We start from the raw sequence: 14467 nt of genomic DNA on the forward strand, positions 1-14467 counted from the left end.
TGTGTATGCGTATTTTGCCAGAGAAGGTCAGAAGAGAGTGTCTGGTCTCTGGAACTGGGGTTACAGATGGTTGTTAGCTGCTATATGGGTGCTAGGTCTTGAACCCACGTCTCTGGGAAGAGAAGTAAGCGATCTTAACTGATGTGTCATCTCTCCAGCCCAAATACTAGCTTTAAAAATACCAAAAGCTTATTTAAATTTTTGTATGAGCCCCACCCCTCACCAGTCACTGCACGGCAGCTCCAGAGGTAGCCTGAGTACAGGAGAGCTGGTACCCTTACCAGGCAGCCACAGTTGATGGCTTCCGGCAGGGCTGCAGGTGGAGAAGAACTCATTCTCTCTAGTGGGGCTGGCCGCTAGGAGTTTGACCATACTCCAGTGAGTATATCAACAACACAAAATAGACCTTTTTTCTTTCTTTCTCCTTTTCTGAGAAGGAGGTCATGGGTGGTGGGGTGGACACAGGAGGATTGATGGGATGCATGATGTGAGATTTCCAAATAATCAATAAAAATCAGAAGTACAAAAGAAGTTTCCTATAGGTTTGTGCCCATGAGTGTGGCTCTGTGGAGGCCAGAAGAGGGCATCTGATCCCATGGAGCTGGATTTACAGCAGGTGTGAGCCAAGCAAAGGGGACACTAGGAACCAAACTCGGGTTTTCTGCGGCAGTAGTACGCCCTCTTACTGCTAAGCCATCTTACCGGCCCCTCAAATTCAGCTCTTATAAAACCCTTTTAAGACAGGGTCATGCTCTATACCCCAGACTGGACTGTGTCTTACTAAGTAGCCCAAGACAATCTTGAACTGACTGAGATTCTCCTGCCTCAACACCAACACAGACTTCTTCCTTAACTTCCTCTTCTTCCTCCTCTACTTTTTCTTCTTCTTTCTTCTTCCTTTCTTTTTTGTTTATTTGTTTGTTGTTTTTATTGGGGGGGGGGGGCTTGTTTTTGTTTATTTGGTTGGTTGAAGTTTTTTTGATTGTTTTGTTTTGTTTTGTTTTGTTTTGTTTTGTTTTGTTTTGTTTTGTTTTGAGACAGGGTCTCTCTATGTAGTCCTGGCTATCTTGGAGCTGTCTATGTAGACTAGGATGACCTCAGACTCACAAAAATCTTCCTGTCACTGCCTCCTGAGTTCTTGGATTAAAGTTGTGTGCTATCAGATCCAGCCTTGCTCCAAGTTCTTGAGTACTAGAATTATGGGGATGAGTCATCATGTTAACATATAATTTTTTAATAAATAAAATATTTTTGCCATATGAACTTAAAAATTGACAATGGTTTAGCACACAGTGGCTTTATGTGCCTGCCATGTGAAATTTGCAAGGCCCTAAATTCAATTCCTAAGACTGTAAAACAAATAGAATTAAACCACCCTAACATAACAGTCATCAGAGAGGCTCATAAAGCAGCTGAAGGAAACAGATGCAGAGACCCACAGCCAAACAATGGGCAGAGCTCAGGGAGTCTTGGGGAAGATTGGGGGAAAGGTTTGTGGGAGCCTGAGGAGTCAAGGACACCACAAGAAGACCTACAGAGCCAACTAACCTGGGCCCATGGAGGCCCACAGAGACCAGAGCATGCATGGTCTGGACCTAGGCCCCCTACATATATGTAGCAGATGTGCAGTGTGGTCTTCATGTGGATCCCCTGACAATTAGAGCAGAGACAGTCTCTGACTTGGACTCTGTTGCCTTGCCTGCCTTTGGATCCTTTTCCCCTACCTGGGATGCCTTGTCTGGCTTCAGTGAGAAAGGATACACTTAGTTCTGATGTGACTTGATGTGCCAGGGTGAATTGGTAGGGGAGGAGGCACATGCCTGTTCATATAGTTTTTAAATGGCTGAAGAGAACACCAACCAACAATAGTTTAGTGATCAGAAATAAAGTTTGACTGGATCACAGTCATTTACTTGTTTCTACAATGACTGTGGCTGAGAATGGCAGAGTTGAGTACCTGAAACTAAGGCTAGAGTTATCAACAAGACCTAAACCATTGACTAATTGCTTTCTTTTTTCACTAATTTATTTATTCACTTTACATCCTAATTGCAGCCCCTCCCCCTTCCTTCCAGTCTCATCCTCCCACCACGATTCTCCCATTACCCCTCCCATTCTCCTCAGAGGCTGGAGAGATGGCTCTGTGATTTAAAGAACTTATTGAACAAGGACAAGGACTGGAGATCAGATCCCAGCCTGCATATTAAAGCTAGGCATGGTCCTGAAAACTCCTATAACCCTATCAGAGGAGGCAAAGACTGGAGGACAGAGCTTTCTGGCTGCTGGCCTAGCTGAAAAGACACAGGCTCTATATTCAGTGAGAGATCCTGCCTCAAAGAAAAAGACAAAAACTAATAGAGAAGGATACTTGTCTTCCTGTGACTATACACACAAACACACACACACACACACACACACACACACACGTGTGTGTGTGCACACACGCACGCCACATACCATAGCTAAAGAGCAACATCTTTAGTGAAGGTTTATAAGAAACAGTTTTTAAAATGAGCTACTTGACTGTGCCAAACACTCATCATCCCCTTAGTCGCAAACGACTGAGAAATTGCAAAGCTCAATGGCCACCCTCCTAGGAGCTCCAAATCTCACTGTGGATACCAATAGATAAGTCAGCAGTGTCCATGTAAGGGTGGACAGATGAGTTTGAGGGTAATGTGTGGAAAGCAAGGGGTTGGGGGTGACCTAGACAATCTTCAAGGTGAATTCTGAGGGACTAGGTAGGTTAGCTAGCTAAAACTAGGAAGAAATGTAGCCACCATTGGCGACTTCGTGTGTTCTTCTTTCTTTCACCTTTCTCCACCCTTTAAACTTCCTACCACAGGAGAGAAAAAAAGATAGAACAAAAAGGGGGCAGTGTTATTAACTACTTCCTGCTGATTAGGGGCATTGAGTTCCTCGGGGACAAGTTTGATTTCTGCCATCAAGATAACCAATTTTCTTCTTCTTTCTTTTTCTTCCTTGGGCACAACTACTTAACAAATTATGACCAACAATAATCAACAGTGATCAACCAACAACCCACCATGCCTCTGAAAAGCCCCCAGAATTCCAAACGTCATACAATTACAGAAACCATCTGCTGCTGGCAAGAATTATGCCTCTGCTAGAGTACAAGGCAAATTTTAGTCAGCTGCTGTGGACAATCTGAAGCAGCTCCATATTCCCCACAACTGGGATTAAAATGAAAACATAGTCTTATAATATTTCTGTGGTTTTTTTTTTAAGAAGCCAAAAATCCAAAATTGTCACTACAAAGAAAAGCAATCCAATAGAGGGAAGGCCAGGTAGGGACACAAATGGCAGAGCATGGTATGTTTAAAACTATCTGTTCCAGTGAAAAAAACATCAGAGGGGGGTGGGGGCATGTCTGTGCCAAACTCCAAAGCAAGTACTTTAGAGGCCCCCATAGAGCGTTGTGGGGAATGTATGTTGACCCAAGACTTGGCTGGAAGATTGGAAGGACGTCTAAAATAGGAGGATTGTTCACAAGCCACAGTCCCTGGTGAAAGCCACAAATGAAACATTAATGAGAGATGTATATAAAAAAATGTAAAAAGCTACTGAGCAGGAGTGGTTAAAAAGACAATTAGCAGGCAGTTCACACAATTCAGAGGTTCATGGAAACCATGAAAAAAATTTTAGATCATTGAGCAAATTCACTTCAAGTTGGAATGAAATATCTTTAGAGCAGTTTGCAATTACACAAATAAGAAAACACATTTTCAGAAACGTATCTCATCATTTGAAGGAGTGCCAGATTCTCCCTGGAACAACTGCCAGTTCCCCAGGGACTCCACTCCATTCCTTCCAGGCACGTCTGTGCACTTACACACATCTAAGATGATCCCCTTGTCACAGACTGCTCATAACTCAAATCCAATTTTGTCGGGATGTAGTTTTGAACATTGACCTCTCCAGAATGAGCTTTCTAACTAAAGATTTTTTTAAAGTAAAAAGTTCTTTTAATTACACTTTTAAAATTGAGAGGCGTGTAAAACTACACATGCTTTTAAAACATAATCAAACTTTGCAGTATGAAAGTACTCGTAATAATTCTGCTTATTAAAAGGAATGAACAGAGATGGGAACTAAGCCATAACCCGGGGCTCTGGGGAAACAAGGCTCAAGAGTGTGGACTCTGAGGCTAGACCACACAGCTTCTCCAGGCTCCCCCCCTGAGTACCCTCAGCTTTCTTATTTTTAAAAGGGAGAAAATATTATCTACCTCACCAGGATGTAATAAAAAAAAAAAGTTAATTCCCATAAATTATGTAAAACAGTGCCTGGCCAACTACTACACGATTTCCTCCTAACATCCACCCTAGGTATCTGTGAAGTCTGCAAGTACAGATTCAGCCAACCACTGAATGGTGGATGGGAAAACAGTCCCTTCTAGAATGATGGGAAATGCCATCTTATTTTTAAAGGAGATATTAACTATTATCTAATAAATAAAACTTTTGTTATAACCTATAAATTACTGTGGAAAATATTAAACATCTCTGAACATACACAAGCTTTTTCTTGTTGGGTTTTTTGTTTTTTGTTTGTTTGTTTGTTTTCAGAGAGAATTTTCAGTATGTGTGCATAATTCATGTGTAAATTCTACAGTATTTTTATGAACAACTTTAACGTCATTGAACCTGGGCATCCAGGATTGGGTGGCGGTTGCTGGAAGCAGTCCACCATGGCTGCTGAGGGAGAGGTGTGTGCAGAATCTGAAAGCATGGTACTTACAGAAGTTTATTGATAAATTCAAGGCGCCAGTGTTGTAAGATACTCAAAGGGTGCACAATTTCAGTTAGAAAATGAAGATATTCAAGGGAGGGCTTATATAACAAGATGGCTAGCATAAACATGTTTTAAGCTTTCAAATTTCTAAGACGGTAGCTCCAAAATGTTCTCTCTAAATTTTTTTTTTAAAGACTAAGTAAAAAAATGAGCATGTGAAGTGTCATGTATTATCTAGCACAACTTAGCTGTTCCAGAAAGCACTCAGTACTTTAGAGCACCTGCTGTATACATGAAGTACACACATACACACATGCACATATGCACACATTTGTTGATTAAAAAATAACAATGGCAATTCCTAATATTTCTAATTGACATGTATACATAAGTGTATGTATGCATGTATGTATGTGTGCATATATGTGTGTATGTATTATGTGTTATGCACAGCAAATAACAATAATAAAGAAGAAATTAATTTGGGAGGGGGAGACAAGGGTTAGAGGCATGATGGAGATGCAGTGCTCATGTATGGACTTCTCAGAAGTTTACATATCAAAAAACAGTTACAAAGCAGTGCCAGGCCCATAGCAATGGCGGAGATAATGTTATCCTTTCTGCTCAGCAACCATGCTGGGTCAAGCTTGAGCATATCAAGATTTCTAGATGTGGGTATAGGTCAGAATGCATGCTTAGCATGTGTGAGAGCCTGGGTTTTGTCCCCATTGACAGTAATGTAGAAAAGAATTGCAAGAAGGTTTTTGGGAAAAAAACAACAGCTTTAGGAGAGAAGTGTAGTGACTGATGATGTAAGTCTCTTTTCCATTTTTTTTTCTTCCAGCTCAAAATTCAGCAGCAAAATTAAATATGTGACTAGTTTATCTGAGCTCAGTGGGTTGATCCCCATGGACTGCATCCACATTCCAGAGAGCATCATCAAGTAAGTATGAGGGCTTTGGAGCACAGGTGAGAAAGAAGACACACCAGAGAAGGGGGATGGGAAACAGTCTCTTCTAGAATGATGGGAAATGGCATCTTATTTCCAAAAGAGATATTAAGTATTATCTAATAAATAAAGCTTTTGTTATAACCCATAAATTATTATTCTTTCAGATCCTCTTTCGTACGACTTGTAATGATTAAATATTGGCTTTTATTTTTTATTTTATACAATATATTTGACCATATTTTTCCAGCCAAGATTGACATTTTTACCTTGAAATTTGTTTCCACCATGGAGACATCATTAGTATAAACTAGAACATTTATACCTGTTACCCTATACTTGACATTAAAGTCTTCCCATAATTTGGATTTTTTTCCTTAAATATTTTGTCTACATGACCCCCAAAAATAGATACAAAGGAAAGACTGTTTTCTTCAAATCCCTCCCCCTCCCCACCTTGTCCTAAGGGATGCCTTTAGATGAAAGATTGGATAGTGAGCCTTTGTTGAGGAGGGGGTAGTTGGTGAGAAGTAGCAAGGAGACAGCCTGTGGGTGGAAAGCACATGTACTGTAGGTGTGAACATTATGTCTGAAAGTCATAATATAAGCTAACGCAAAGTATTTGGAACTGGAATATGGAGACAGAGATATTAGGGGATGGACATTCCTATCTGATACATGGTTGCAAAGAACCGTTAATTTTCTGTGGGTCCTGTCCTGCTTTTGTCTCTTGATGTTGCTGATTAACCTGTTCTTGTTTCATTGGACTTGAAAGGGATTTGATCACAGACTCTAAGAAAAAGACAAATGTTCTATATCTCCCTCCAGAAAATAGACAGCAAAACAGACCTTCCAATGAGGCCTCCAAAGCATCTCAGTAACAAACATATAGAAACTGGGGTCTTCTCATTGACCATTACTGTTTACCGTGGAACAAAGAAGAGCTGTGTTGGTATAGCTCACTTAACTTAATTAAACCCCATTTCACAGATGCCAGGGTGGTAAGTTAGTAAGAAGTTACTTCTGGAAGTACGAGGAGGGACCAGGCAGGGATGGGACCAGAGTTCAAATCTAAATTAGCCTGTCACCAAATGTCCACATGCTTTTCTAGTAGGGTCTTCATCTTTCTTCAAGAGTCATCCTAAGCTCAGTAGCTCACAAATAGATGTATTTGTTTTCCCTCCCTCAGTCAAATCAGGCCCTAACACTGGCTACTGATAGACTTACTGGAGTCAGGTGACTCGGCTTAGCCAAGCAGTATTTATGACGTCCTAACCAGGGCTTCAGTCTTCAGGAGCTGCACTGAAGTCGCAAAGCCAGAGCACGTTCCAGCTCTGGCCATCGTGCCATGATCTGCACCCTGTCTCCCAAACCCACTCTTTATTTACAAAATGATGATGATGTGGAGTCAGTGGGGTTTCCTGGGAGCAATGGAGGCTTCAGGCGAGCAGCTGCTGGTGAGATGGTACCTACGGTCCCTGAAAATTAATAGCCAAAAGTCACGCCAGGCCAGTGGCTTCTGGGTCCCTAATCCCACAGACTCAAAGAGGGACAATGGGGAGGATGAGTTTTAGAATGGAGTTTAATTTATAGACAAGACACCAACCGAGTTCCTGTATAGTAAGAGCAGGTCCCAAGGAAAGGAGGCCATCAAATGTCTCTATCTAGGGGTTAATACGCTTTTCTAGATTAAGACATGGGACTGAGTTAGGGTAGCAGGGGATCTGATCAGCCTAGTTGTCCCATGTACCATGTATTCATGTGCTCCAGTTTCTGTCACACCCTCATATATAGCTTCCAGACAAGACTTGCTATGTAAAAGAAAAAAGATAACAAGAAACCAAACCATGACAATATGCCCCAAACACACTTGGCATTTCTAGCCTCCAGCCAGGACAGAACTACAGACATTTGTTTCTGGCTTCTGTCCAAGAATAAAAGTCAGATCTGATCCTTTTTGAGGAGCTGCCCAAAAAAGTGTCTGACAAGATTCTATCTCCTGTTCTCATCATTTGTCCACCTCCTTCTGTACTACTGTATCTTTGCAAAAGATGATAAGGACATTCTCTCTTACTAAGGGAGTGAACACTGGCCATTTTCCAGAAAAACACCAGGGCTTCTATGGTATGTCAGAGACAACGGGATGAAAAGAGGGTGCGCTTCGGAGGCAATTCCATGTGACCCTTCCCTCCTACTTCTCAATGTCTGAGACTTCAGGCAGCCTATGAAAATCCTCTCAGGTTTAATGTTCACATCTGTAAAATGGGGAAGTAATTCTCAGAGTGTGGATGCACCTGAGGACTGAATGAGACCAGTAAACAGAAAGCTACTATGGGCTATGATTGAATTGCTTTGGTGACTTACTGTACTGGGGGTCTGGGGAGGCATTCAATTGAGAAGATAGACATGTCCAGGCACCTTCCATGTACTGTATTCTTAAGGGTTGCATTTTGGAAAAGTTGCTTCAAAAGAAGAGTTCCACTTAGAAAGACTTGTTTTCCAGAGGAAGAACCCAGCACTGTGGGTCCTCCCCACTCCCAACTTCATCTGCATTTCCTCCTGCCGTTAGTATACATTTCGGGGCATCTTTTCTGTCATGTCCTTTACTAACCCCCATTGCTTCATTTTTCACATTGTGCAATTTTCGGATCGACACAGTCAGAATTATTTTCTTTTACTGAATAACATTCAAAGCATCTGATCCCAGCCAGTCCCAAGATCAGAATTCAGCTGGGTGGAGCCTGGCATCAATGAGATGAAATGCAGTTTATATTCATGGATGACAGTTGGCTGTTATTAGCTAGGGATGGTTGTAATCCATAGAGTTACTGTAGACACTCAGTGAACACTGAGCTATTATTCCTGAGGGAAATCTAGGGCTGGAATCCTGACTTGGGTTGCAATGTTTTCATCACCCACCAGTATATAACCTTGGCTCATGTGTGGCTCTGTTTGAGAAAGCTTCTTTTTTTTTTTTTTTTTTTTTTTTTCCATTTTTTATTGGATATTTTATTTATTTACATTTCAGATGTTATCCTCTTTCCCCATTTCCCACCCCACAGAAACCCCTTATTCTGTCCCCTCTCCTGTTACTTCTATGAAGGTGTGCCCTCACCCATCAACCCACTTCCTCTTCCCCCGCCCTCGAATTACCCCACACTGGGGCATCCATTCTTCACAGGACCAAGGAGCTCCTCTCCCACCAATGCCTGATAAGGCCATCCTCCACTACATATACAGCTGGAGCCCTTCTTAGTGTATACACATACTGTTGACTAGTGAGTAGCAACCCTTTACTTGGCTATGTGTGGTGGCAGCTGTGTGTAATCACAGCACTCAGGAGAACACAAGGACCTGAGGCCAGCCTGGGCTACACAGAAAGACCCTTTCCCAAACAACAAAAACTTTGTATTCAAGGCTCCAGTACTACAACTTGTACCTAAAACAATCTTATGGACCACACATGTTCTCTGTGAGGTACACTGGTTTTCTTGTGCCTACAAATAGTAGGCAATGTTCAGTAACATGCTTGACCACTATTTTAAATAGCACAATTGCCAGCTAAAAGCACAAAAACGTGGGAAACTTTTAGCGAAGTAACTATATGAGGTAGGAAGGCACTGCCTCATCCTGCTAGACTTCTGCCAATTCTGTGCACATGGGGCAAGAATTTTTGTCACTTTGTCCGTGTCCACAAGTGGCCCAAAGCACTGTACACCAATTTTGGAAACTTCAGATATCTTAGCGAACAGGCAAATTTGCAAATATGGAATCTAGAAATAGTGAGAATTGACTGCATATTTATGAATTGTAAATGGACCATTGTGCCTAATACAAATAAGCTTTCTCTCCATAGCCAGTCATTGTTGTCTGGGTAAGCGTTTTTTTTCTCTCGTGTTCTGACTGTTGAAAGCTTTTACCTGTCATTTTCCCACTGCTCCTCCCTGTCCTCATGGCCTCCGTTTCTTATCTTGTAAGGTACGATGAAGAGAAATCTTTTAAGAGAAGTGTGAGGTAAAAATCTGGAGATCTGTATTCACGCTGGACCCCCTGTGTGTGCACTCCAGTCTTGTATTTGTGGGTGACCTCAACATGCTGCCGGAGGAAGAGTCTGTTTATCAGTCCTTTGTGTTCCCCTCAAAGTCTTTGTCCTGTGTGTAAAGCTGTTGAGGTCAACCTGATTTGCAACTGAAACCTACTAAACCAGATACACCCCTGACTTGGCCCAGGCTGCAAGCTAACTTGAACTATACCGAGCACACTGATGTGAATGTTCTGAGCTTTATTTAGCCAGCATGTTGCCCAACCCCTTGCAACATCTCTATCATCTTTATGAAGGGATTCTCAAAGTAAACGTACATGACTGCCCAACAGGAAGGAACAGCACCCTGTTTAGCTAAGTGTGTCTCTGTGCGCCGGAAGACAGTTACATTAAACAAAAAAGGCCAATACGCACCACTTACATTTGGCTCTGCTTTGCTCATGCTCTGCTTGCTTTTGTTTGTTTGTTTGTGTGTTTCTTCCTTTTCTCCATCGATAATTTTTGCTCGTGCAGACTGGATGAAGAACTGAGGGAAGCATCAGAAGCGGCTAAGTAAGACTCTGGTTTTCATGTTGTGGCTGGTGTGATGTCGGCTTGTGTTTCAGGAGTGATTGGGAAGATATGCATGCCCGGTGTTTTCTTATTGAGCCCTGATAATAATGTTGCATCTTGAAAATTCCCTTTTTCCTATGGCTGATGTAATTGTTGATGTTTTTATTATAATCTATTTTCCCATAATCCTGGTTACCTTGAAGAAAGCATTTGTCACTGTTTAATTTATTTTTTAATGTATCTGAAATTTTGGATAGCACCAGAAAACACATCATAGACACTGTAACGTAGAGTGTTGTGTCCATATGACCTTGAAATATATCGAGGCAACAGAACTACACCAGTTTATATCATGAGGAGAAACAGTAGCAAATGAAAATTGGAAAGATTCGTGTAGAGTTAGTTTTACAGTCTTCCAAGATTTAAGTAACACTCTGAGGCTACAGAGATGGCTCAACTGTTATTAGCATTGGCTGTTCTTGTATATGACCAGGGTTCTATTCTCACATGATGACTTACAACTGTCTATAACTCCAGGTCTAAGGAATCCAAAATCATCTCCTGGCCTCTGTAAACACTACATATACATAGTGCACAGACATGCATGCAAACAAAACATCCATACACCTAAAGTAATAGGAAAAATCAATTAACACTTGGTTTAGTTTTTGTTATTGTTGTTGTTTGGTTGGTTGGTTGGTTTTTAATAATGCTATTTGCATTGGGGCTGAACACTGTTCAGCCTTGTTGAAGCACGGTCCTGGAAAAAGGCAAAGATATGGTCTCAGGAGACATAAAATGAACACATGCCAAATGTTGTTATTCGTTGAGTTATTTAGTGAGGAAACCAGTAAAGAGTTCCCATGAACTTTAGGAGAATTTAAGCTGCCTGTCTGTAGCCATCACTTCTTGCCTTGTTCCAAGGCACCACACAGACACCTGAGACCACATACGGTTTCAGTCCCTGATTGCACTATCAATTTTCCTGTACAGACATACCAGTGATTCATAGTGGGTGACATACTATTGCTAGAAGTTACTTAAGACTTATGAATGACTTATTTCTCTATAGTTTTCCATTTGCTATCTTCACAGAATGTTTGAGTACTTGTTACTGATGCTACAGAAAGTACAATTGCAGATATTAGGTATAGGGAATTTACCAAAGGCTATTTAGATAAGATAGTTGGGTTAGATATCAAGTTGGTTAATGTTCAGTGGGGCACTAGTCTAACATCCGGTTATCTTTCCACTGCACAGAGAAGGCTGTGTGACTACGGATCATTAATCTACAAGTTAACCTCTGCCCTGTGATACTGAGACAGACCTAGAATATCGGGCCTGAGCTGACTGGACAGAGCCCCAAGTCATGCTCTCTGATCATGTCCAAGGACACGAAGAAATATCCTGACATTATTAAATATGTACAGCTGCTATCCAAAAAGCCTGCCATCTTGAGTAAATTAATCTTTCTAAATGTTTCTAATGTTGTTAATTTTTATAACAAAAGCAAAAATCCTGAACAATGTTCAAGGCAGGGACCAATTTTAAATAAATGATAAGTAGTGTGTGGCTACAAAGGTTCCCTCATTAAAACACCCCATTTAGCCATTTGGCAGGGGGCGCTGTATATTTTTGTTGCAGGAAACTGACAGAAGTATTTGTGTAAAATCTGAATCTTTTACATTTCAAATGCCTGAATCAAAATCATTAGATCTTAGCGGTCTTGGTGCAGATTCACTGGATTATCCATCCGAAGAAGAATCCAACCTCAATTCGTTTGATTCTTTTTGATTATGTTCAACGCTGAGTGTTCAAACGCTGAGTGTATATAAAGAAAATGAACTGAGCTCTGTTGACCCCACAGGGGTTGGTGTAGTATTTTTCTTGTTCTTGTTGTTTCTGAGACACCAGCTCCGTGTTGTAGCCTTCACTAGCTTGGATCTTGCCGAGTAGACCACTTACAAATATCCGCCTGCCTCTGCCTCCCAAGTACTGGGATTAAAGGCGTGTGCCACCGCACCTGGTCCCACAGAGGCTTGGGATGCCTCAAAATCCAACCACGTTGGTGCCCCTTGGACCTCCTTAACTGTGTTTTAGCCTTAGATGCAGTCCTTAAATCCTGGGGCAGACACTGTATGAGTATTAGCTCAAAAATTATGATCCCCATTTATCTAAAATTGGAAGCTAACTATCCGTAGGTTCTTTCTATTAATGTGACTGACTATCCATGTCGCTTTGTTAGAAAACTTTGGACTTCTCTTACCAAGTCAGAGTATATAGCAAAGAACAGAGCCTCCCTAGCTATTGCTTCCCCCCATCCCCACAGCATTTTCAAACCTCTTCCTCCCCATCCTGTTAGTACATGTGGTACAAACACTCACCCATCAAGTTGCTCACCACCCTTTCTTGACCTCTATAGCACTGACTCCGCCCGACAGCTTCCTTTTTAACCTTATATCCACACAGAGGTAGGAAATACTTTTGAAGGATCTGTGCTATATACAAACCCATTCTTAGTTTGCAGATGAGGAAGACTCTATCTGCTGCCCTTTCAGGGGTAGCATTTAAACACCTGCAAATCGCTGTTCTCTGTTGAGAGATCATCTAAAGTTAAAAAGCAGAAAGCCTGCGCTTGGAAAGTTTTTCTTTCTTGATTCTGTTCCAGCTTCGCTGGCTTTTGCAAGCTCACTGCCCTTGCTGTCCAGGCTTGCCAAATTTTCTCCATAAAAAATACCAGACCACCAGCAGGGTGAGGAAGGGAAGGGAGGGAGAGATGGTGTAATGCCTAGCAAGGCAAACAACCAGCTGATATTTTCAGGAAAATACTGAATTTGTCGTAAACCCTCACGCAAACTGATAAATTCACTTGTTCAGTTAGCCTCGATGGAAAAGAAACTCTTGCATTTAAAAAGGATTAGCTCGACTGGAGCTGTGTGGCTCAGCAGTTCAGAACACTCTCTGCACTTGGGGAGGATCTGGCTTGGGAGGATCTGATATGCCCCAAACCATATGGCAGCTCAGCGGTATCCAACTCCGTCTTCTGACCTCTGCAGGCACCAGGCACACATGCCGTGCACATACATACATGCATGCACAACAGGCAAACATATACTTTTTAAAATCTTTTTTTAAAATTTAAGTAAAAGGAATCATAGATTCTTTTAAATCATTTTTCCCAGTGGGGGAAAAATAACTTACCAGAGGAGGAAAAAAGTAAAAGCTGAAGTAGACTAAATATTAGGAATTTATATAAGATGAACTTGAAATCTGTAAGCATAGTTATCACAGTGATGTTATGGATATCGTGAACAGCTAAGTTACACAGACACGTGCACCATTACCAACTTTGATTTTCCTGTTTGCTACTCTTCTCTTCCTGGACCTGTGTGGCTTAGGTAGTATTAGAACTCATGACTGCACCTGAGCACCGTCAGCCCCCACCCCTTCAGTAGTGGTGAGTGTCCTGCCCCAAGTACTGACATGAAGCAGAGGTGACCTCGGCAGTCTTCCCATACTGTGGAAAATCCTCATTCTTGTGAAAACTGAGGGCTGACTGTGTGGTGTGTAGACAAAATTCAGATGTTTAAAAGGTTTTCCTTTAATGTCTAAAATATTTTTTATTATTTGAGCTATGTAAATTTTTTCAATATTTATCTTCAATGCATAAAAACAGACTTGAAAAGTAAAAAAAAAAAGGTGGCTTGGACAGATAATCACTGGAGGTATTTGAAGCTTTATTATCATTATTATTATTATTATTATTATTATTATTATTATTATTATTGGTACTTATATATCTCAATTAATGGCTATATCTCAGACCTGATGCTAAAATAGCATCATTTGTTAGTAACATCATTTGTTCTAGTATAGATTTGGGATTGTAGGAGTATCAAATGGTACCAAATTAAACAGTGTCAAATGCTCCAGCCAGAGATGCTGACATGGCAGTAAGAATGAGAAAAATGTTAACTACTTCCTGTTTGTTTGTTTGTTTGTTTGTTTGTTTGTTTTCTTTGCACTCAGAACTAGCTGCCTTTACAATGATCCAGAAATGACTTCTATGGAGAAGGAGTAAGAACTCACCATCAATAACAGCTATGTGCTTATGTGTAGTATTGTTTGGTTGGGCTCAAAGGAAACTGATGTGTCCAGGATTGGGTAAA

The 14467-nt window shown here is 41.2% G+C and overlaps 1 protein-coding gene across 8 annotated transcripts in view; it reads left to right on the forward strand.

Moving 5' to 3' along the window:
* Nucleotides 1-14467, forward strand: part of Prune2 (prune homolog 2 with BCH domain) — a 276004-nt gene that overhangs the window by 254448 nt on the left and 7089 nt on the right. For 2 of the 8 annotated variants that reach the window (XM_076918245.1, XM_076918227.1), the window contains exons 16-19: nucleotides 5600-5698; nucleotides 9683-9718; nucleotides 10260-10298; nucleotides 14328-14375. In XM_076918245.1, coding sequence (XP_076774360.1) covers nucleotides 5600-5698; nucleotides 9683-9718; nucleotides 10260-10298; nucleotides 14328-14375 — 222 coding nt within the window. The remainder of the gene's footprint in view (nucleotides 1-5599; nucleotides 5699-9682; nucleotides 9719-10259; nucleotides 10299-14327; nucleotides 14376-14467) is intronic. The other 6 variants (XM_076918232.1, XM_034498357.2, XM_034498361.2 and 3 more) reach the window with 5 other exon arrangements.

The sequence above is a fragment of the Arvicanthis niloticus genome, chromosome 1, assembly GCF_011762505.2.
Source record: "Arvicanthis niloticus isolate mArvNil1 chromosome 1, mArvNil1.pat.X, whole genome shotgun sequence".
Lineage (NCBI taxonomy): Eukaryota > Metazoa > Chordata > Mammalia > Rodentia > Muridae > Arvicanthis > Arvicanthis niloticus.